Raw genomic sequence first — 21,212 nt, 5'->3', positions numbered from 1 at the left:
CAGAACATCGATTGCCTGCCGCTGGACTCTCCGGTAAGTGTAGATGTACCCTTAGGCTTCAGTCCCCCCTCCTGGGGTCATGTAGTAATTTTTTTTTTCCAGAAGGGGGTCATGGCGCAATGAAGTTTAAGAACTCCTGCCATAGTGAGTCAAGAATGTGTCATGAATGACCAGATTGTCACCCTGCAGATGTCCAGAATAGGGACTTGTGCTAGGAAAGCAGCCAAGGAGGCCTGCGATCTTGTGGAATGAGCGGTCAGGTTGGCTGGAAGCAGAACGCCCACCTGTCATAACTTGTGCGAATACACAATGTGATCCAGGACAAGATTCTCTGAGCGGAGATAGGGAGACTCTGCTACCACTATGAATAGTTGAGCAGATCTACGGAACAGCTTGGTCCTTTGTATATAGAACAGGGCCCATCTAACATCTAGAGACTGTAGACGTTGCTCCTGTTCAAATGTGGTTTCGGGAAGAACACCGGTAGAAAGATTGGTTAACTGCAGTGAAACTGTGAAACCGCTTTCAGGAGGAAAGCTGGGTGCAGCCGCACCTTATCCTTAAAGAAAATCATATACAGGGGCTGTGACATGAGGGCACACATATATAAAATCCATCTGACCGAGGTGATGGCAACTAAAAAGGCCACTTTCCAGGAGAGGTGAACTAACAAGCACATTGCCAGTGGCTCAAACAGGGAACCCATAAGTCTTGATAAGATGAGGTTTAGGTCCCAGGGAGGAATGGGATCCCGAACCTGGGGGTACAACCTCTCTGTAAGGAAACACATAACTATCTCATGAGAGAAGGTAGACCAGTTGTCAATTGGGGGGATGGGAGGCCAAAATCAGTGCAAGGTGGACCTTGACTATAGAAATATCCAAACCTTGTTGTTTCAAATGTAATAAGTACTCAAAATAAGCTGCAAAGAGGAACGCAAGGGCAGACCTCCATGCTGGGAAGACCAGATGAAGAATAGCTTCCAATTTGCAACATAAGTCATCCTGGTGGAGGGCTTCCTACTGCCTAGTAGGACCTTATGGACCTTCCCCAGGCATACCTGCTCCTCCGGATTCAGCTGCGGCACTTCCAGGCCATCAAATAGAAGGAGCTGAGGTTCGGATGGAGCAGCCGACCGTGGTCTTGGGAGATCAGATACGGATACAAAGGAAGCAGGAGTGGGTCCTTTATTGAGAGGCCTGACAAGGTGGCAAGCCAGTGTTGTCTGAGCCATGCAGGTGCTATGAGAATGGCCAGGTCCCAGTCCTGTTTGGCCTTCATCAGACCCTTGTGCACTAGCAGAATAGGAAGAAAGGTATAGGTGATCTGTCCACAGTAGCAAGAAAGTGTCTGAGAGAACCCAGGCTGTGGCCTTGCAGGGAGCAGAACTGGTGGCATTTCCTTTTTATTCGGGTAGTGAACAGGTCTATCTGGGGAGTCCCCCATGGTTGGAAAATGACCCTCGTGACATCCGGCTGGAGGGATCATTCGTAGTGAGAGGAGAAAGCCCTGATGAGGCGATCCACCAGCTGGTTCTGCGCTTCCATGAGGTGAGAAGCCTCAAGATGGATTGAATGCACTATGCAGAACTCCCACAAATGAATTGCTTCCTGACACAGAGGGGAAGAGCACGCTGCACCTTGTCTGTTGATGTAGAAAATGGCTGTCATGTTGTCTGTGACAACCAAAACTACCTTGTTCGCAATGTGAGGCAGGAACACCTAGCAGGCTAGGTGGAACACCCTAAGCTCTCTGATGTTGATATGGAGAGAGAGTTCTTTTGGGGACCAGAGGCCTAGAGTCCTGAGGGACCTCAGGTGGGTTCTCTTGCCCAGCAACAACATGTCTGAGACCAACAACATCGAAAGTTGGGACTGAGAAAAGGGTACACCTGCACAGACCACATGATGGTCCAGCCACCACACCAGGGAGACGAGGACTCAAGAAGGTACGGTGAGAATAGAATCTAGATGGTGATGGACAGGCAAGTACACCATGGCCAGCCATACTTAAAGAGGTCTGAGACGCAGCCTTGCGTGTTGCACGATGCTATGTGGCCCAGCTCTGCGCTGGTTGTAACCAGGTGGGCCTTGAGGGATCTTTATCAGGGTTGTGATCTCCCCAAACCAATCTCCCAGGAGCAAGGCTCTGGCCTGAATGGAGTTGAGAACTGCCCAGATGAACTCTATCCTGTAGTGGGATGAGGATGGACTTTTGTGTGTTTATTAGCAGGCCTAGGGCCTGGAAGGATGTTTGGATGAGGTAGATGTTGGATTCCACCTGAGCCCTGGACTGACCTTTGACAAGTCAGTCGTCTAGATACGGGAAGACATGTACTCCCCCTTTCCTCAGGAAGGCAGCTACCACTGCCATGCATTTGGTGAAGACACGTGGTGGAGCAGCTGACAGGTTGAATGCAAGCACTGCGAACTGGTAATGTACCTAGTTTACGATTAATTTGAGAATCCTTCTGTGGCCTCGGAAAATCGATATGTGAAAGTATGTATCTTTTAAATTGAGGGTGGCATACCAATCCCCTGGATCCAGAGAGGAATGATGGAAGCAAGGGAGACCATCCAGAACTTGAAGTTCTTGAGGTAGTGGTTGAGACAGTGCAGGTCTAGAATAGGTCTGAGACCATCCTTGGCTTTTGGAATCAGGAAATAACAGGAGTAGAACCCCTTTCCTTTTAAGTTTTATGGAATCTCTTCTACAGCTCCCACCCAAAGGAGGGACTGGACTTCTTGTACCAATAGTTGCTCATGAGATGGGTCCCTGAAGAGGGGCAGAGAGGGAGGGTGGGAAGGTGAGGTAGACACAAGCTGGAGGGTGTATCTCACTTCTACCATGCTCAGCACCCAGCAGTACGAAGTAGTGCGGGCTCAGGCTCTGAAGAAATGGGATGGGGCAGTCCAAAATGGGAGGGCGGGGTAACTGGATCCGATATCATGGGAACTGGGATGTTCCATCAGAAGGAGTGCTTCAAGCTCCCCAAGCATCAAAAGGAGTGCTTCACGCTCCCCAAGTTCCTGGTGGTGTCTTTCATTGGACCCAAGGTGAAAGCTGGCGGAGGTCTATGCCTAACCCCCCTGTTCTTTCTCCTCTGCGTGTCCTGCTGGGCTGGCAGGGCGAAGTACCAGCCAGCCTGTTGGGACCTGTAATGTTTCCTAGAAGCTGCTGGGATATGCAACCTCGGGGACTTCAAGGTTGCCCTGGTATCCTTAAGCCCTTGAAGTTTAGCGTCACTTTGCTCCAAGAAGAGTGAGGACCCTTCAAAGGGGTGATCCTGGAAGGTTTGCTGAACCTCCTGAGTAAATCCAGATGACTGTAACCATGAGCTCCTGTGCACAGTTACAGCTAAGGCCATGGATCTGGCTGCAGAGTCAGCCACGGCTGCCTGTAAGGAGGCCCTTTATACTGTTTTTCCTTCTTCGACCAGCGAGGAGAACTGTCTGGCTTCTTGAGGAAGCAGGTCTTTAAACTTTTGCATGGCATACCACATATTAAAGCCGTAGCAGCCCAGTAGTGCCTGTTGGTTTGCTATGTGAAGTTGCAGCTCTCCTGTAGTATAGACCTTTCTGCCAAATAAGTGTAGCTTTTTGGGATCCTTCGCTTTAGGCATTGCTCCCAACTGGCCTTAGTTATCTCTTCATTAGCAGCTGAAACTACCAGGGATCCTGGAGCGGGGTATGAGTATAAGAACTCATAACCCTTGGTTGGCATGAAATACTTCCACTCTGTACACTCTGCCATGGGAGGAAGGGACACAGGGGTCTGCCATAGCACCTTGACTGGGTCCATGAAAGCCTCAGTGAGTGGCAGGGTCACCCTCGATGGGCCCGCAGCTATCATGATATCCAGTTTTGAGGCCACTCACTTTGAGCCTTGTGGTCAGCCTGGGGAGGAAACACACTAGCTGTCACCATAGCCTCATCTGGGGAGGAGGAAGAGGAAGCCAGCACTGGCTGGGGGCCTCCACCTCTCTTTGTGTTTTGCCCAGGACCTGTGGCACCTCCTCTTGAAGTTAAGTACCGAAGTCCAGATTGGGAGTCTCTTGGCGAGGTACCAGTGGTCCTCTGTTCTCAGAGGCCACCAAGTAGGAGCGCCTTTAGAAAGAGCCCTGGGCCGGAGGGGAACCCCCATGGATTCCAGAAGGGCCATTGCACGCACTCGGTGTCATCCCTGCATTTGGGGCAATAGTGGAGTAGGAGTGCCTCAGGGAGTAGCATGGGTGACTGCGAGGGCGAGATGAGTATGATCCCACTTCCGACGACGAGTCCTGGTGAGGCAACAAGGGCGATGCAGACCCTGTTGGTGCTGGAGATGGTGGTGGGCAGTGGTGAAGCCTCTGATGAGACTGTCAAGGAGTCAGGTGGTGGCTGGAGGAAGATGGTTCCCTGCCACTCAATGGCACTGGCAACACCGATTCCAGCATTGCCAGAGATGGAGGCACTGGCCACAAAAGGAGGTCCCTGGCTGCTGCGAACATTTCAAGAATTGATGGCACCATAAACATACTGGAGCCACGTTGCCTGCCTGAGGTCGGTGCCTCTAAATTCAGTGGAACCTGCATAGGTACCAGAGTTGCTGGTGCCGAGGTGGAAGAATGTCCCAGCACGGATCTCAATGTATCCCAGTCCCCATGTCTGACTGACTTCTGTGCTGGGGATCGACCTCTCTCTGGCTGCTTCTTGTTTTTCTTCTTAGGCACCAGGAATGCTTTACACCGACACCGAGGTACTTGGCACCGAGTCCGAGCAACTCAGTTCCAAGCAGGTCTCAGAACTGCCTCCATGAGAAAGCCCTTCAGTCTCACTTCCCGGGCCTTTTTTGTGCAGGATTTGAAGTCCTTATAGATCTGGCAGCAGTCCTTCTCTGAGCCTCTTCCAAGCACTTGAGACAGCTCAAGTGCGGGTTGCTCAAGGGCATTGACTTGCCACAGGAAGCACTGGGCTTGAAGCCCGGTGACCCAGGCATGCCACAGCACCTGGAGATGGACAGACTACACTAACTGATCAGGGAAGGGTCCAACACTAATGTAACAGAAAAAAAACTGACTAGCTACAAAAGAAACTGATTTACTATTTACACTAGAAAATAGCAAAAACCATTGTGACGTTTGCTGAAGCAACCAGAGCAGTTCCATCAACTGTCATGGGTGGTAACAAAGAACTGAGGGGGCATAGCATCATCAAGGCCCTTTCTACTGGCACTATGAGTGCACGGCACCAGGGGGCATCAGAGCTGACCTGCCAGATACCACTATGGGGAAAAATTCCAGCAGCTGTTTTCGGGGCATGCACACACCTACATTGGAATGGACATGTGCAAGCACTTGAAGAAGAAAACTGCATTGTAAACCCACAGATTCATAGATTTCTAGGCCAGAAGGGACCCTTCTGATCATCTAGTCTGAGCTCCTGTATAACACCGAACGTACCCAAAATCATTCCTAGAGTATATCTTTTAGAAAAACACCTAATCTTGATTTTAAAATTGTCAGTGATGGAGAATCCACCATGATTTGTGCATGAATGTATTTTTAACTCTCCTAGGTGTCAGAAATGCCAAAGCCTGCCTTTATGAAGAAGAACCTGGATGAACTTGGGATAGGAACTTATCACAACATTGCCTTTATACATCCAGACACTCCTATTATTAAAGCCTTGAACATATTTGTAGACAGAAGGATATCTGCATTACCAGTTGTAGATGAGTCAGGTATGTATTAAGCTGTACAAGAATATAGTAAGGGAGAGTGATAGCGTGTTTAGTTTTAATTCGCTATTTTGTACAATTATGTCTGCTGAAACCAGTCCTAAATCTGTCTTTATACCATCCAGCTCATTAAACAACAAGGGTGAGGAGGGGATAGAATATAATTTGAGATACAAGAAATAAGCAAATGAAAAATCCAAGTTAGCAGGCTTAGAAGATCTTATTATATCACCCCCCTGTTCAGTTAGCCAGATGTTCACTGTAACATGTCAAAAGTTTTTTTCATTCTTGATTTGAATTTTTTCCTTGTAATTATAAGGTAATTAATGAAACTAGGATGCAAGGAAATTAACTTTTTTATTTTGTTTTTAAAACAGTTTACTAACTTCTTTTTTTATTATTTTTAGGAAAAGTTGTAGATATTTATTCCAAATTTGATGTAATAGTAAGTATCTTTTAAATTTTGTAAATGTTTTAAAGTGTGTCTTTTGAAATTGTAGTCCTTCAATTGTTTGCTTCAGCTATAACTTATTCCTTAACTTTTAATTTGATGAACTGGCTAAAACACCACTTTCATTCACTTTGCACAATATTTTTTCTGGCTTATTAGTGTTTCGTATACATGTGCATCTGGTGGTCTACATTACTCATGGCACCACAAAAGAGGACGTATAGGTTTCATCCCTCCCCTGAGTTCAGACATCCTCTTCTTGACTACTGCTGCACCAGAGCCTGACTCTTTCAGAGAGTTTGAGTGAGGATTTCCTCTACAGGTTGCTGGGAGTTTCATATGACTGGATTTTTACACCTGGGGGAATTCTGCCACTGCGCACATGCAGAATTCATGTTCCCCTGCAGATTTATTTACTTCCCCACAGAAAATGATGGGGAAGCAAAGGGAAGATGTGCAGGGAAGTGGGAGCTGGGGACTCTCATAGGCATAGTTTGGGGGCATATTACACCCCCAAACAGAGGTGAGGTGTGCAGGGGCACTGCCATCCCATTTCTGCGAGTGCAAAGCTGCCCAGCTGAAGAAGGGTGCCATTTGGCTGGCTGCTGCTGACCCTGCAGCTGGATGCCGCTTCCTGGGTCCTAGTGCTGGTTGTGCTCCCCTTCTGTATGTTGGGAGCTATCCTGTTTTCTGTACAACAGTGAGTGCCTGCGGTGGGGCAGGGCGAGGTGGGGTGGCAGGAACAGAATGGGGTGGGATAGGGCTGGGGGAGGAGGATGTGGGAGTGAGGGGAGAGGGAGGGGACAGGGAACAGTAGGGAGCGGGAGTAAACAAATGTGCAGTTTGTAATGCCCATGAGTAATAGCCAAACCAGTGGATACCTCGTTATGAAAGGGGAAAACAGTTAAGTTCCTTACCTGTAACTTTTCTCATAAGAGAGGGCATCCAGTGGCCTGGGCAAAACTCTGAATATGAAAGTAGTCCTGATCCAGACTGTAGATGTTATCTATAATACTTTTAACCCTCGCACTTCAGTAGTGATACTGGTGATGTGTTTTATCTAGTTCACGTAGTTCCAGCTTTGGAAGTTACCTTTTGGTGTCAGATTGCAGTGCCAGAACAGTCTAGCAGTGGGAGTCTGAGCTCAAGCAGGGAAGAAGATGGTGGGTATGGGGATGAAGCCTAAGATGCCCCCATTGTAGCACACTAAGCAGGTCTAACTCATGAGTAATGCTCATAGCAGTGGATATGCTCCTTCATGAGAAGAACGAACTACAAGTAAGGTAGCCAAGTTTCTCTTTATTGCTGATGTCTCTTAAATCTCTAGAATTTCAGTTGACCTTCAAATTTTCTACTCCTTGTACAAAAGTAGATGGAGCAGCATTGAACCTCCTACCCAAAGATCATTCAGCAAAGGAAGTTCTTCATTGGCCTGGTGAACAGTTGTGTATTAATTGTTGTCAAGTCTCTTTGGGGTGTTTAACAGAAGTGCTTACTTGGCTGTGTTTATAAGCTGAAGGACTTTGATATACTTTACTTAATATATGAAGCGGAATAGCCATCAATTTACACCAAAAATGTAACTTGATATTTGCAATGATAGTTTGATGACAAATACCTCCTTGTCTCTTGTGAAGGCTAATAATGATTCCTCTTAATTTATTTTTCAGAACCTGGCTGCTGAAAAAACCTATAATAATCTAGATATCACAGTAACGCAAGCTCTCCAGCACCGTTCTCAGTATTTTGAAGGTGTTGTGAAGTGCAGTAAGCTGGAAACACTGGAGACCATTGTTGATAGAATAGTGAAGGCTGAGGTGAGATTACTTTGTTCACTTCAGTATTTTAAAGCAATAAGACAACAAGGGTACCAAATAGTGCAGAAGCATCCTTTCATCGAAGTCCAGTAAAATAACACAAAGCAACGTTGATGGTTCACTGCAGATGTTACTACTTACATTAGCATGTGTAGATATCAAAGTGTTGATTTACTAGATTTATCAATGGGGGCACTGGTAATTTGCAGGTGATTTTGGTGAAATCAGTATGACTTCGTTGAGGACTTGGCAGGTGATGGGGGAATTGCAAGATATTTTTTGTAGCTTGTATCTCCGCTTAGCCCCACTACTATGTTTTCTATTTGATATCAGTGGACAATGGAAGAATCTTTCTCAAATAATGTTATTCAAGAGAAATGCTGCTTTTGGAACATACTTGGCAACAAATGCACAGTCCTGCAAACTGCACTGTGGATGCCTAACGCTTTGCAGCTGACAAGCTATGTTTGAGAGTGCATGTCATATTTTTCAGAAGTAACCTTAGGATCAAAACCATGATTAGAGTGAGTGAGGGCCTGTGCAAAGATGGCATACTTTTTTGTGTAGCTGTAAGCTAATTATATTTGTATATATATTATATTATATTATATTATAATAATAATTAAAGCTGAATAATATAGTCAATTAAAGGAAGGTAATATAATTAATGCCAATCAACATGGGTTTATGGAAAATAAATCCCTTCACACTAACTTGATTTTTTTTTTTCATGAGATTCCCAGCTTGGCTGATAAAGATAATAGTGTTGACGTAATATGCTCAGATTTCTGTAAGGCATTTGATTTGGTATCACATGACATTTTGATTAAGAAACTAAATAATACAAAATTAATATAGTATACATTAAATTGATTTAAAAATTGGCTGATTAGTCTCAAAATGTAACTGTAAACAGGGAATCACTGACTAGGTGTTTTTCGTGGGGCCTTGTAGGGATTGGTTCTGGCCCCATGCTATCTAGCATTTTTATCAATGACCTGGAAGAAAACAAAATAATCTCTAATTAAGTTTACTGATGACACAGATTGGAGGAGTGGTAAATAATGAAGAGAACCAGGTCACTGATCTGGATTGCTTGATAAGCTGGGCACAAGTAAGCAATATGCATTTTAACATGGCTAAATGTGTACATCTATTAACAAAGAATATAGGCCAGACTTACAGGATGTGGGACTCTGTAAAACATTTGGGGGTCAGGGTGAATAATCATCTGAACATGAGCTCCCTGTGCAATGTTGTGACCAGAAGAGCTTATGTGATCCTGGGATGCATAAATGTGAATCTCAAGTAGGAGCAGAGGTCATTTTACCCCTGTATCCTGGCTCTGGTGTGACCACTGCTGGAATACTGTCTCCAGTTCTGGTGTCCATAGTTTGAGAAGGATGTTGATAAACTGGGGGGGAGGGAGTTCAGAGTAGAGCCAGGGGAATGATTAAAGGGTTAGAAAACATTTCTTTATAGTGAAGAAATTCAACCTATTTATCTTAATAAAGAGAAGGTTAAGGGGTGACTTCATCACAGTGTATAAGTATCTACATGGGAAACAAATCTTTGATAATGGGCTCTTCAGTCTAGCAGAGAAAGGCATAACCTGATACAATGGCTAGAAGTCAAAATCAGACTGGAAATAAGGCACAAGTTTTTAACAATGAGGGTAATTAACCATTGGGGCACTTTACTGGGGGTTGTGGTGGATTCTCCATCACTAGCAGTTTTTAAATCGAGATAGATCTTTTAGAAAAACATCTAACTCTAGGAATTTTGAGGAAGTTCTATGACCTGTGTTATATAGGAGGTCAGTGTAGATGATCACAGTGGGCCCTTCTGACCTTGGAATCTGTGAATCTGAGATACAGTGTGTGGAAGGCACTGGGGTTATTAGGAACTAAAAGTTGTGGAGAAGCTGGCTGACCAGATGGCTAGTGATCACACTGTAATTGGGTCTTAACCAAAGTTTCAGTATAATCTGTTGGTAGATTAGGGTACTCCCAGAAATTAAGACTACTGGGAAATTGGTCACCCTTTGCTGACCGGATGGGGAAGAAATATGATAGAATATTATTGGCATCTTTTAAAACTTTTGTGGAATGTCCTTTCAGATTAATTCACTGTCCAGATCATATGACAAGTATAAGTGAAAGAGTTAACAGTGATTTTTAAATTGTTTATAAACTGCAGAATAACCACTACATTGAGATGGATGGAGCAGTATACATCTTACAGCTGTTTTAGTATGTCTCTAGACTCAGGAAGATTGTACCGCTTTTTTGTTTGTTTTAAAAGGTTATCTTTACAAAAAGAGAGGAGGACTACAAACTTAGCTTTCTAAATTAAATCTTTAAATGCTGTGGAAACCATCCTGGCAGATTTTTTGAATCTTGGATGTCTTTTAAGCATGGGGACGAAGTGGGTATTCACCCATGAAAGCTTATGCTCCAATATGTCTGTTATTCTATAAGGTGCCACAGGACTCTTTGTTGCTTTTAAGCATGGAAACCTTTCACACAGGTTTCCAGCGCCCCTGGTTATGAGATGCATTTACAATGAGGCAAACTTAAACAACAAATAAGAGTTCAAGCATGCTAAAAGCATAAAGATATATGTAAATTCAAATGACAAATACATAACATTAACATTACTGCATCATGCATCCCTGATCATGTTTAGTTATTCTATACATCTGGTTCCTACTGATTCTGCCATGTGATGTTCCCTGACTGACCAGAGAAGCAGACATTATGAAGTCTAAATCAGTTTCACCTATAGCTGTATCTACCAATGTTTTGGTGTGATTATCCTCTGTCTTCCTTCTCCAGTATCAGTAGACTTCATATAAGGGAGCAAGAGAGGGGTGTCCACCTATCAAGCCCATTTCAGAAAAATCAAAATGACCCATTTCAGTCATCTTCATGAGTCATTTAAAACATATTATTTCAGTTTCTGCATCCAAGATGTTGCATCTTCAGGGACCCCAATCTTGCATTTATTTAATTTGAGTTAATTCCCAAGATTGTCAGTCCTATTCCTCAGCATTCCATTAGAACTGTATCAACAGACAGTTCTATATCCTCTGGCTTTTTCTGTGCCCACTAAAGCTTGCAGTTTGTGCTACAGTGTGTTTAGAATGACCCACATTATGTCTAACTTTCTATTAATATCTTTAGAGGTCTTAAATCCATTCCAACCGTTTGAAAAAAGATTCCTTCCCTTAGGAGTGCAAGCTGAGCCTGGTAAGGCCATACTTATCCTCCCTCAGTCTGTAAGAATTACACTGTGTTCCTCAATGGACTCACTTTTGCTCACAAGCTTTATGGAATGTCTGGATCCTCCAAAGAACTCTTCAGAAAAAATAAGCCAACCATTAGTGCAGAAATACAAAGGGAGTGATTTGGACAGCATGTCACACAAGGATGTGGCCCATCTTGGCCTGCCTGCCTGACCCTTCCTCGTTAACCTTTGTTTTACCAGGTGACAGCTCCCTGAGAAGGAAAATGACTTTTACAAGAGGAACCTGCTTCTTGAGACTTGCCACTTGATAGCTGCAGTATAGTTCAATTCACACAACTTCAAACATTCACTTAACATCTAATAGGAAAAACTGTATGTATTTTTGTGCACATTGTATAACAAATGAAATTTTTCTATATAAATGGATACACTATAAATACACAAATATAAAATATTTCTCAATGAGTCAGCTTTATATAGAGGCCCACAAATATTCTAGAAATCTGGCCCTGTTCCCCAGTGAAGTTAGAAGCTGCCCATTGGCACAAAATAGTTTGTGTCTTGTGTGTAAAACACTTACTTTTACTATAAAAATTCCAGGTGTGTAATAAATTGATCTTTTTGGTTGCTAAACAAGAATGCTTAATCATACTGGTATTAAGTGTTTAATTCATATACTAATAATTTTTCTTAATGGAACTCACGACACAATGTGAGAAAGATGACCAAGTGATTAAATGTGCGTAATATACAGAAAACTAATATCCGTGTCTAAAGTATCACCAGCACAATTTCATTAGAAGAAAAAAAATATAAAAACAGAATTTTCCCCCTTTTCTTTCTATTTCTTTCCTGTGTTCCCCATTTGTATCAGGTGGGTATGACTGTTCAAATACAAGAGAAGAGGAGCTCTAAGGTATCCTGACTGGTATGTAGTTAACCTCAGTCCTAAATTAACGTACCATTACTTTAATCAAACCAGAGATGCTGCTTTCATGCTGTTATCCCCTTGGTGAGGGTGATGAGGTTTCTTCTTTGCACTTACTAGTATCTGAGAAATTTGATAGCCTAGCGCTAAGGGGGTTCCAAGGTGTTAATAAAAGAAATAGGAAAGTTGTTCACATTTCAACTCTTTTTTTGCCCTTGTCACTTGTATCTGTCATCCCTAATCTCATCTTTGAGAGAGATTAATGCCAGTTCTCATTGAAATACTGTGCTGGAAGCAGTAATCTCACTATTTACATTTTTACTCATTTGGACATCTTTCCCATGAAAAAAAGTGATGTCTTACAGAAAACTGATTTTTAGTGATAGTAAAAAAGAAGAAATGGTTAAATGTTGAACCGTAAGATAAATGATCAAGAGTATTTAGCTGTTAGATATCTACATTTTATACTCAAGTAGATGATCAACTCTTACTCTTGAAGTTTATCAGTATAACTGTATGTTGCAGTTAAATTCGATTATTCAAACTGAAATTGTTAAACAAACTTTTCACTATTTATGCAACAAGTAAATAATATTGCTCTCAACTTGTAACAAAACTAGATTGGTTAGCTTCACTTTGTTTCTGATTAGGTTCATTTTTCTGGTCCTGATGAATGCTGCAATGTTTAGATTATAAACTCAGAAGGTGAATATTTGTTGATGAAAACTCTGTTTCTGATAGATAGATAAAAAAATGTGAAACATTTCTGTTGGTCTTAAAATTCTACTCTGAAAAGTGACTGTAAAAATATCACCTTGCTATTCACAAATCTCTGGATATTCAGAGTTGTATCTACTTGGTCTAGCAACCCATCTTTGCTACTTCACTCTCCTAGCTGTGTTATCTCTGCAGTATGACATGAAATCTGTTCAGACTTCATGCAAAATTAGCAGAATTGTTATTCAGGTTCCAATTTTAGAATCAGATTTGGCCCTCAGTCTCACCTGTCTAATCCCATTACAGAGAAGTGTCACTGAAAACAACTTGAATACGATGAGCTTGAATAAATCTGATTGCAGAATTTGACATACACAATCTCCTCTTCCCGATGATGGTGCACATGCAAGGACGCAGCTTGTGAATATAAGATGCTAGGTTGAGTTGGCAGAGACTGTCAGTTGGAAAAATCTCTCTTTAAAGTCAAGTTCTTATCATTGTACTCTAATTCATATCAATGTATTCAGAGGTTATTGACTCAAATTTGAAACTCACAATGGCACTTCAGAGTTGCTTTTCAGAACAGAGCTATGCTAAGTCTTAAAGGCTTAGGTTTTGTAAAAATAAATAAATTATTATTTCTGGGTTGATATCGCTTGACAAGGGTCCCTTTTGCTGCAATATCACACAAATATTACAACTGTGTGCTCCTTTAAATAGCTTAAGCATGTTGTGATACCACCATATTAAAATGTTAGTCAAGAAACTGATGACTGAACAATTTCTTCCCTCTAATTCTGGAAATTTGCCCACCTTATGCACTTTATTTTAGGACTCTTTGTTTCACTGTTGCCATTATTTATCAATCAGAAAAATAAAATTCCTATCCAATAAAATGTATTTTCCCTGCTTGCAGGTTCATCGTCTGGTAGTAGTGAATGAAGCAGATAGCATTGTGGGTATCATCTCCCTCTCTGACATTCTACAAGCATTGGTGCTCACGCCAGCAGGTATAGATGCTGCCTTCTGTCCTCTTTTCATAAACCTTCAGGTACAGTAGGGTATAGCATAGCATGCTGTTCTTAGTCTGCTTGATTTGTTGCTGATGTCTATTATAGACTTTAAGGTCCGAAGGAACCATCAAGTTCCTCTAGTCTGAGCTGCACATTGCAGGCCATGGAATCTTGCCCACCCACTCCTGTAATAGACCCATAACCTTTAGCTGAGTGATTGAAGTCCTCAAATCATGATTTAAAGACTTGAAATTACACAAAATCCACCATTTACACTAGTTTAAACCTGCAAGTGACCCTGTGTTCCATGCTGCAGGGTCTCTGCCAATCTGACTTGGGGGGTGGTGGGGATTCTTTCCTGCCCCCAAATATGGCAATCAGTTAGACCCTGAGCATTTCAGCAAGATCCAACAGCCAGACACCTGGGAAAGAATTCTCTATAGTAACTCAGAGCCCTCCCCTCTAGGGGGTCCCATCACTGACCATTTGGGATATTTGCTGCTAGCAGTCACACATCAGCTATATGCCATTGTAAGCAGTTTTATCATACCATCCCCTCCATAAACTTATCAAGCTCAGTCTTGAACCCAGTTAGGTTTTTTTTACCTCTACTGCTACTCTTGGAAGGCTTCCAGAACTTCAATCCTCCAATGGTTAGAAACCTTCGTCTAATTTCAAGCCTAAACTTGTTGAATGTTTATATCAATTCATTCTTCTGTCCACACTGTTGCTTAACTTAAATAACTCCTCTCCCTCCCTGGTATTTATCCCTCTGATGTATTTATAGAGAGCAATTGTATCTCCCCTCAGCCTTCATTTGGTTAGGCTAAACAAGCCAAGCTCTTTGAGTCTCCTCTCATAAGGTAGGTTTTCCATTACTCTGATAATCTTAGTAGCCCTTTTCTACACCTGTTCCAGTTTGAATTCATCTTTCTTAAATATGGGAGACCCAAATTGTACACAGTACCATTATACATCTCATCTGGAATACTTCCCTGTCTCTGCTGGAAATATCTTGCCTGAGCCATCCTAAGATTGTATTAGCCTTTTTCACAGCTGCATCATTGGCAGCTCATTGTCATCCTGAGATCAATCAATACACCCAGGTCTTTCTCCTCCTCTGTCACTTCAAACAGATAAGTCCCCAGCTTATAGCAAAAATCACCAAATCCAGAAATATTGCTATTATATTTATTGTCTTGATGTCAAATACGATAACTGTTAAAACACATTTTCTAGTGTACTTTCCATTTTTGGCAGAAAAAACAACTAAATCTCCATGTTCAAGTTTATAGGAAAGGTGAATCTGGATGATTTATTTTAAGTATTATACTAGCTTTCACCATTAGTCAAAATTTGCTTATGGAGCGTAGAAGAGAGCATTCCATGAATGCTATTGCTGTTGGCTGTGGAGGCTGCTGCTCCTATATCTCATTTCTAGGAAAAAAACTGGGGCTTATGTTTTGAGAGGAGGAAGTATGGAATCAAAATGTGGGATACTTAATTAAAACTACTGACAGGTACCCTGTCACATAAATCAGAAGTTTTATAAAACTCTCACCATTTATGCTGATGCTGTTTTGTATTTCTCTCAGCTTAAGCAATGGAAAACAATAGCCAGTTTCACTTTTTATAGTAAGTTTTCACTTTTAGGTTCTACAGTTAGTACAATGCTGCAAAGTTTTAAGCAAAAACCCTCATTCCATTTTAATGGTGGGGTGAAGAGAGACAAACATTTGAGTCAAGATTTTTTTTGTTTAAACACAAAAAGTTTCCTGAATGTTGGGCCAAATTTAATCTAATACTGCCCCTTTAAAAGAAAGTGTCTAACCATAAGCCCAAGTGGAATTTTTCATTTGCATTGATAATGCTAAATTTAGTTTGAGATCAGTCGTGGTGTCTGCCTATGTATATATGGAGAAAGGAAGTGTGACTGTTAGGAGGAGAGACTATAGGATTTCTCCTCTAAGTGGTAGATAGTGGTTGCTGTAGGTAAGGGAAAAAAACAAGTGGGCGGGGCAGAACTTGTGGTATTTAACATAGTGCACAATCTCTCTCCACAACTGAAGTCCAGCTGTCGCAACCCCAGGTTTCCTATGGCCATCTGCTGCCACCACCAAGCTTCTCACCTTGGGGCAACCCTTCCTCTGTTCGCTTGTTAGAAGGACTCAGTTGTCTCAAGGAGCAAGGGTCTCCGGTAGGTGTTCGTTGAAGGCCACTACAGAAATTACCACAGCTCCACTCCAGATTGAATTAACAAACTTGTAGTGTATTATTTACAATTAAAACCTATGAATGAACTGATCATCTGGAAGTGCTCACTGGTCTTTCAAGCCATGGAGTCCTGTGTTCTCCCGGTCTGGTCTCACTGCAGCCCCCTCAGCAGCCCAGACATCTTTAATACTTCATGGGCCAGTCTCTGGAGTCTGGAGAAACCTTTCTTGGTAACTTCAGAAAACCTGGATAAAACCACCTTCTGCTGGCAAGTCTCCACATTTAACTCTAACAGTTCTCTTCCAACTGCTGACTTTCAAACAAACATTCCAGGGTGGCTCTAGCAACCTCATGGGCCCTCAGAGATCTTAGATTTCAAATCTCTATCTTGCTTCCTCACACATTTTACCTCCCTGATACCTAAAATAATAATCTAAATACAGCACATACCCTAACATTCCCCAACCCATTGGCTTAAAGTTGCTGGCTAAAGAGTGCTCATCTCCGGGATCAGTGATAGGGCTCACTTTGAGTGCAGCTTCATCCTCATTCAGCTCATGGCCAGCTGGCTGCCTGGAACTGAAGAGGAGAGAAAGGGCTTGATGCTGCAACCCAGAAGCAGAGGTAGTGGTGAAGAGCCTAAAAGAAATCCAGTATACTGAATGGTCTTCCAGCCCTGTCACCACTTGTTCTTCCAGGACAGTTGGACCACCCATTAATCAGGCTCTTCCTCTGTGCTAAAGTAAACTGACGCACCAGCATAATACAGATAGTGTGGGAATCCTCTTTGGCTCGGTCTCAAGCGGGTCTTCACCTTGAGGGAGCTTTAGTGCTGAACTTGACTGCCGTCAAGGACCAAAAAAAAAAAGGACCAAGGGTCTTTTGTGCCATGGTTCTTGACCTCATCCTAGAAGAATCATCACCATTGGTTCAGCAACTGTGTGGTTGATTTGCCTTCTATGGCACTTGGCTGCTATGCTGAGGGGCGCCTCTTAAAAAAAAAAAAAAAAACAGACAGACAAAGCCCCTCTGGCTTTGCTCATGTTCCTAATTACTAAAATTAACATGTCTTCTTCAAGAATGGTATTGACTATTAACTTAAGAGCCTCATACATAGTGAGTCAGTGTTGCAATATCCCAAATATGCTCCAGAACAGTGTTTTTCAAACTGCCTTTCCATGACTCTGAAGTACTGTTTGACTTTTTGAAAAGTCTGAATTTTTTTTCTATGAACAGGTGCCAAACAAAAGGAGAGTGAAACTGAGTGACTGCTGTGAATGTATAAAGCTTTCTAGGAGAACTTGAACAAAGTTTCTGGGTCAAGTTTGCCTCAAGAACACTGACTGCAATAGAAACGAGAAGAACGGTTATGAGAATGTGTATTGAAACTCAGTGATGGGTAATGTCTGTATTTTCCGCCAGTGGTGTCGCAAAAAAGCAGCATGACAAAAAAGCTTATATGTTAAAAAATGTAGGCTTGCATTTCAAAATGTCTTCAAAACGTTTGCTGAAAGACTGTCCTTCATTAAAATGCACTGTATTCTGAAACTGTTTCATTCGTATTTGACAGAAGTCACTGGTCAGCAACAGACATCTGACATAAGGCAAGTGTATGGCATATTCATATCATAGTGCCTTATGTCAAATACAGCAATATGTCATCGGTTGCCCATCACTGTCAGAGGAAGTATTGTGCTAAACAAGACACTATTTGAATGTGAAAGTCTTTAAACCTAAAACCAAATCAGTTTCAGTTCTCATTAGATTTGTCATAAAAGTTGTAATTTGAATATCAGTAGATTACTTTAAAACTTTAATGACGGTTTCGTGTTTTTAATGTTACATTCTGAACTGATATGTAAAACAAGACTGATTTAAAAACAGCTTTATTTATTTTTACTTTCATGGCAATTTTTTACACATTTTTGGTGGATAGCTAAAATTTCACCATGTCCATTAATAAACTGTTGATTGTTATACAAAAAAGTGGCAGATTTTTCTCATTTTTTAACACTTGGGAGCTGCAGAAGCTGTAGCTTCTAGATCAGCCCCCATTACTTCAGTCTAAGGTTTTCAAAAGCACATGTTGAAAAGTGTTATTCTGTACTGTAATAGACAGGTACCGTGGAGGAGACTAAGTGCCAGAGAGCTATATATTTTCCTGTGTACTAAAATGTTAAATCATGTTTGTAAGATTGCAGATACGATTTTTTGTAAATTATAATGGATATACAGTTTTCGTACAGATGCAAAGAGCGATGAAAGGTTTTTGCTAATGTAAATGCACCGTAAAGCTTAGAGATCACACTATATAATTGTAGACTTTCTTCTGCAGATGGAAGAAATTAAACAAACCTTACTATAGCAGTTTTTGAAAATGCCAGGTATCTTTGCATGTACAGATTTTACATGCTTCTTACATCCTTTTTTTCCCACCTAGATATTTGTTATAATGTAAGACATTGAATCACTCTTATCTCCCTTCCCTCTTTACAGGCTAATTGTACATTAAAGGGACACTGTTACTTTAAAAGAAAACGTCTTTACCTGGGTTATTGTATAACACCTTACACTATCAAAACTGAATGAATGGTGTTTCTCCATTTCTCCCAGATAGGACAATGAAAATGGATTGATTTGTCACTCTCTAATTCCCGGCACAGGATGGGAAATGTTTAAATTAAACTTAAACTACATTAATGACTTGTTTTTAAAAAAAAAAAAAAAAAAATGAAAAACCTGTCTTGTCAAAACTTGCTTTCTATAAACCTAAAGTTTGGGTCTACTATTGACAACTCCTTTTTTAATAGCACCTCAGACGTTTTTTCAGTATAAAATCTCAACACATTCACATAGTACACGGTCAAAAAAATTCTTCACTGATTTTTTTCTCTCCCTTGCTTATCCCCTCTGAAAAGTTATAAAGGGTCTTTCTCTAAAAACTTTTCCTTTCTGACTAGATAAAAATTGACTCTTTCCCATGTAGTTGGAATGGTGCTGAAGTTTAAATGGTTGCTTTGGTTTAACAATAACCTCAGCATATAGAGTTCATCATCCCCATCATAAATACCATTGTCCAAGCTCTGGGAATAATGTTGGTGGAGAGAGAAAAATAAAACTGAATGGGGTGGCTCTTGTTTTTTGCTCCTGTGGCAGTGTGGTAGAATTTTTTTTTCTTTGCAACTTCTTCAAAGTTAAGACCTCAACATTGTCCCTTTTTTTAGAGAGCACTTGCATAATGTATGTGTTCAACACGGTCTGTTTTATTGGTGGTGTGTATGTGTAAGCCCACCGTTCTGCCGAAGAAGGGACGAAAATGTTATTCAATTGATGTGGTAAGGGAGACTGATTAAAGCAGAAGTTTAGTGACTTGAGAATTAATTATATTGGCTGAACTCCCTCCTGTCATAGGGAGAATCACAATCTGGTCTAAGTCTTTAAGAAAAAGAATTATCTGAATTATTGCATAATAATTAAAACCAAAATGCTCTAAATTCATAAAGGAGTGAGAGACCCACAAAAGGAGGCTGAGGTTTTTGCTACTGATTCATCAAAGCACCGAAGTGTGCGCTTAAAGTTAGTGTTTGCTGAATTGGGTCCTAAGTCTGGAACAGTACCCTTTTCTCCCACTTTTTATTTGGGCATTGCTGAGCACACAAACACATTGTAAGACCCTCTGATAAAAGGACTACAACCCTGTTACATACCACTGGGAAAATATTTATCACAAATACAGGTGGTGTACAGACTGCTGTACTATTCCCAATATGTACTGTTCCCAATACAGCATTATCTGTTTTAAGACACACGAGTTCTTACTGTCGTATGCTGTAAATAATATGTATGGCCTATGTACTGCATTTGGTAAAGTGTTGAATTTGAGTAATCTACATCAAAATAATTGAACAGCTGTAAAATAAACATGTAAAGCATTGCTCTTATACCACAAAATGAAATGCATTCAAATGTTTGTTTTTGTGTGTTTAAAAAAACATGAATGTAAGGAGTTTTTTTAATACAATCAAGTGAAATGAAATGTCTGTTACAAAACTTGAAATAGCTTAGTTTGTGAAATAAAATGCCAGTTAGACATGCAGAGTCGCATTAATTTTCAGTACTATGAACTTACTATGCAAATCATACTTTCAAAACCAAGGCCTTCACAACCCTAAGCAAATTCTGTCTGCCTCCACTTGTAATTTCCCCACCTCCCACAGCAGGCCCTGCTAATAGTTAAATTGACATTATAAATAGGCAAAATCACATTGATTTAAAAATGATGGTAGCTAGAGCTAACATTTTAATTATGTAATATACTGTAAATGCAATTCAAATTCAGTCCTTGAATAATGAGGAAAGTGCGGGGCAAGGTCTGCGGAAGAAAGTAGTGGAGTCTAGTCTCTTCTCAATCCTTTCTTCTTGAGATTCTACGTGGAAGTTTATCCCATTGTTATTGGATTCTAGAGATTCTCCACATCCCATCTGTGATCACTTATGTCATGCAGCACAACTCCTCCCTCACAGACCTATCTTATATTTGAAAGAGTGCATCTCCATCTGAAATTCAGCTCTTTTTCTCAAATAGACAAGTGCTTCTGTCCTTGCAGATGTAAAAATCACTCCCTCCCTTTCCTTGGGGCCATATCACCTGTGTGCCACATTATCTATTTTAATTTTCTGATTTATCTATAAAGAATTTTTCATTTTAAAATTATCCTTTATCGGTCAAGTTGGTCTTTATTCCATAGGTAGCCAAAATCATAGGGGTGGGATCAAGAACTAGATACTGAACAGGAGCATTCCTTCAAAGAACAGAGCTGGCCATTACTCAGTTTTTGTTCCTTGTAGTTGACCCTTAACTTGCCAGGAAGCTTAGAAGCACTCTCATAAGCATGAGAGTAAGTCTTCCTCTAAGTTCACTTCAAAGAAGTCAGACTTGACTGTAGGCAAGCCTACCAGCTTCACCCATGAGGACTTAGGACATCCTAAGTCCCAGAGGCATGACAAGAAAGGCCATAAACATTGGGCTCCATCAGTACTGGACTCTGTTCCCTCAGTACCATCATCCCCAGCTCTGCCCAAACCCTAGGGTCTGTCGGTACGAA

The 21,212-nt window shown here is 41.4% G+C and overlaps 1 protein-coding gene across 10 annotated transcripts in view; it reads left to right on the top strand.

Annotated features, from left to right (window-relative positions):
- The window catches only part of PRKAG2 (protein kinase AMP-activated non-catalytic subunit gamma 2), a 393,593-nt gene extending 373,540 nt beyond the window's left edge, over positions 1–20,053 (top strand). For 5 of the 10 annotated variants that reach the window (XM_034759959.1, XM_034759960.1, XM_034759969.1 and 2 more), the window contains 5 exons: positions 5,556–5,721; positions 6,126–6,163; positions 7,840–7,986; positions 13,797–13,931; positions 17,344–20,053. In XM_034759959.1, coding sequence (XP_034615850.1) covers positions 5,556–5,721; positions 6,126–6,163; positions 7,840–7,986; positions 13,797–13,931; positions 17,344–17,412 — 555 coding nt within the window. In that variant the 3' untranslated portion in view covers positions 17,413–20,053. Of the gene's footprint in view, positions 1–5,555; positions 5,722–6,125; positions 6,164–7,839; positions 7,987–11,475; positions 11,608–12,109; positions 12,164–13,796; positions 13,932–17,343 lie in introns of those variants that run through there. The other 5 variants (XM_034759961.1, XM_034759962.1, XM_034759964.1 and 2 more) reach the window with 3 other exon arrangements.
- The last annotated feature ends 1,159 nt before the right edge of the window (positions 20,054–21,212 follow it).

Source organism: Trachemys scripta, chromosome 2, assembly GCF_013100865.1.
Source record: "Trachemys scripta elegans isolate TJP31775 chromosome 2, CAS_Tse_1.0, whole genome shotgun sequence".
Lineage (NCBI taxonomy): Eukaryota > Metazoa > Chordata > Testudines > Emydidae > Trachemys > Trachemys scripta.
This window is presented reverse-complemented; position numbering and strand designations above follow the sequence as displayed.